The 3,406-nt window shown below is 33.9% G+C and overlaps 1 protein-coding gene across 1 annotated transcript; it reads right to left on the reverse strand.

The window, feature by feature from the left end:
* Window positions 1-1,903: 1,903 nt before the first annotated feature.
* LOC117178793 (forkhead box protein D3-like) lies at window positions 1,904-2,927 on the reverse strand. Its single transcript, XM_033370268.1, has one exon. The coding sequence runs from the start codon at window positions 2,925-2,927 to the stop codon at window positions 1,908-1,910; it is 1,020 nt and encodes a 339-aa protein (XP_033226159.1). The 3' UTR covers window positions 1,904-1,907.
* Window positions 2,928-3,406: the final 479 nt, after the last annotated feature.

Below are 3,406 nucleotides of genomic sequence, written 5' to 3' on the forward strand. Positions count from 1 at the left end.
AAAATGCTTTTACGAGGTGAAAATCCAGTAATAGATTTTTGAGTTTATAATACTTTACACTGCAGAAATATAGGCAATAGTCTTTTTGTATTATTTTATTTTGTGATAGAATTAAAGAATATGTTAATCTGTTTTTTATTTAATAAAATGGTTCATTAAAATCACAATTCTTACTAATAAAAATATTAATAATCAAAATATTCTTCTAAATCAAATATGCCTGTCTCGCTACTATTCATTAAAAGTGGAACAATAAGTTTTTCAAGATTTTGACTAAAAACTGGTAACAAGAATTCTTATTGTTATTTTTAATCAAATGAAAAATAAAGTCACTTTTTAGTTTATACTCGAAAATGTTTTTAAACTTTGACATTTTTAAAATTAGTTTTTATTTGGAAATCAGAATCCTTTTTCAAATGAGCTGATTTTTTAACTATTTAAATCTGGGTTTGAACCTCAAGTTGAGAACTAAATTCAACTTTTCAACCTTTCAATTTACGACAATTAAAGATTCAGAATTTTTTTATTAGGATTCAAGTTTTAAATAAAAATAACAAATATTTAGATAGTAGAACTTTGATTTTGTCCATATTTTATTTAAAAATACTCAATATTGCCTTAGTAGCAAACTTTTAACTCTCAATTTCCGAATTTAAAATAATTAAAATAATTTTGAGCTTCAAATTTTCAAAATTTGCAACTAAAAGAAGTTGGAGATTCCAAATTTTCATTTAAGACATTTTTAATTCAAAACGGCAGACAATTTAAACCTGTTAATTGGAAATCATTTACGTGTAATCTCTTGGATTTTAGAACCATAATTAAATATTGAAATATATCAATATAAAGTCTTATGTTTTCAATTTATGAAACCCTTGATTTAAAAAAAAATTTTAATAAAAAAATATCAGTTTGAAAACTCCATCTTCAAACTTTCCATTTGAAGAATATTCGAAGTTTTGACATTTTTTTGTAAAAGAATTTGAAGGATCCTTTTTCATAAGGGTGTACGTATCAAAGGTCGAAATTTACATGAAACAAAAAAAAAGAAATTTCTTTCAAGATATTACTGAGCTTTGTTGAGTCGTGAAGAGAACAGATAAAAAGAAGAAATGACTCTTTTTTTAAATACTAAAAATGGATTTTGGTTTAAGACAATAAAACAATTTCCGAAATTTGGCACCTACACCCTTATGTCCCGGAACGTTTTATTAATTTTCGAAAATTTGATCTTAAAAGAAATTATTTCAGTTGTTAAAAAAGTGCTTTAAAATTAAAAAATTTATTTTTTTGAAACTTTCAACCTCTACGTATAAATTACTAACGTTCTTGCGTTGTTAATAATATATAGGAGGCTAATAGTTTCCTGTTAAAAACTCATTTTAGTTAAAAATTTTAATCATGAAACTTGAAAAATTTATTAGGTTTGGAAGTTTCCATTTCCGAATGACTTAGAAATTTGCTAAATTTGAATAGATCCAGTTTGTCAAAAATTATTATAAAAAGACGATCTATGTTTAAAATTTCCTAATTTGGAATTTTTAATCTCTGTGTTAAAAATTAGTTGAAATTACTAAAATTATATAATTTACAATTTGAAACCATTCAATATGGTATTCCAACAATAAAATTAAAAACTTTTAAAAATCACTACTGGTTCCTCTCTTCGCAGACAGCATTAATAGGGTTGCTTCATTATTTTAGATAGCATTATTTTCAAATAGAAATCACTAAAACTTGAGTGCATGGAAAAGCTCATTTGTATTAGAAGTTAGCCACTTAAAAATTATTTTCTTGAATTCATCAGACCAAGAAATTATCAGCTTCTACGATCCAAAGATAAAAAAATAATATCTGAATTACGAAACAACCTATTTCCAAAAACCCATACAAAAAATTGAAAACCTTTAAATCAGCGGCGAAAAAGCAGACGCCTGACTCCTAATCTCTCGGTGTTCCGACGGACTCAGATCAAGCAATCCTCCCACATTCTGCTCGTTACCAACCTGCTTGCCAATAATTGCATCAATACTAAAATTCCTCTTCTTATCCACAACATGTGAAACACTCGGCATAGTGTGCCTCGGAACAGGATTCATCTGCCTCATAGGTGGAACTGTAATAGGCACCGGTTTATAAAGCGGTGGTGGTGGTTCCAAAAAATTCCTCAACTTCAAAGCTTCCAAAGCCGAAGATGGAAAATCCAAAAGCGGCAATCCAGAAGGTGTAGCCAAATAAGGATAAGGAATCGCCCCAGGATGACCTCCTCCAGCACAAGGTGTCCTGTCCCCACAAATTGCAAAAGTCGCCATGATAGCCCTATCTCTCAAAACATAATGAGGAGGTGGCCTCTTGTACCTTTTTCGCCGTCTCAAAAAACTCCCATTATCAAACATGTCCTCCGCAAGTGGATCCAAAGTCCAATAATTTCCCTTCCCGGGATTTCCAGGCTCCCTTGGAATCTTGATAAAGCAATCGTTCAAGGACAAGTTGTGCCTGATTGAATTCTGCCAAGCAGGGAATTTGTCGTGGTAGTAAGGGAACCTCGTCATGATGAATTCACAGATTCCACTCAAGGTAAGCTTCTTCTGAGGAGATTGCAGTATCGCCATGGTGATGAGTGCGATGTAAGAATATGGGGGTTTGATAAGCGACGAGGAGAGTTTATCCGAAGAATAATTGTTACCTTGATGACTTTTCTGGGTAGCAGCTATCATCGAGTAATTCTTCTTGAAGTTCCTGTTTCTGTTCCTGGATGGAACCGGAACCGTGGGGGTTATGGGACTGGTGGATGATTGTGGAGATAGGTCATTTTTGTCCAAACTCACAGGGTCCACGATCATGCTACTGCTGTCCGAATCTCTGTCGCTGTCGATGCATCCGTCGCAAGATGCGTTCGAGATCATGTTCATCTCCATGTTCAACATTGATGAATAGCGGTTATTAGATGGGTTTGCTGATGGTGTTAGCAAACCCGGGTTTTGAATTTGACTCGAGTTTAACATCTGGGGTCAGGGCTAAACTCGGTTAACTTGTGTCCAGTTGCTTGTCCTTTTTCGACGGGTTTGGTGCCTTTTTTGGGTGGAACAAGCCCTCCGTTGATAGAAGCTTTCACTCACTGAGCTCGAACCTGTCACTTGGTAAAGGTCCTCCGGGATTTGGGAACCACTTAGCACTCGAACCAAAAGTAAAAACTCGTGCGACATCTCATTTTCCTTCGGCGAAGACCCTAATACGACTGTCATCCAAGTTATCTCTACGCTATCATCTTAGGCTAATAGTTTGTTTCCTTAGTGATAACAGTTTTTTCTTTCGCACCCTCACCGCGTGTAGTGGGAAACCTTAAGTCGCCACGTGATCGTTTTGACTCGGAACTCCAGGGACTTGCGATTACGATTCTTCGCAG

Source organism: Belonocnema kinseyi, chromosome 8 (genome assembly GCF_010883055.1).
Source record: "Belonocnema kinseyi isolate 2016_QV_RU_SX_M_011 chromosome 8, B_treatae_v1, whole genome shotgun sequence".
Classification (NCBI taxonomy): Eukaryota; Metazoa; Arthropoda; class Insecta; order Hymenoptera; family Cynipidae; genus Belonocnema; species Belonocnema kinseyi.

Bases quoted from the DNA above. Each gene is read 5' to 3' on its own strand.
- LOC117178793 (XM_033370268.1), bottom strand. From the start codon at position 2,927: ATGTTGAACATGGAGATGAACATGATCTCGAACGCATCTTGCGACGGA.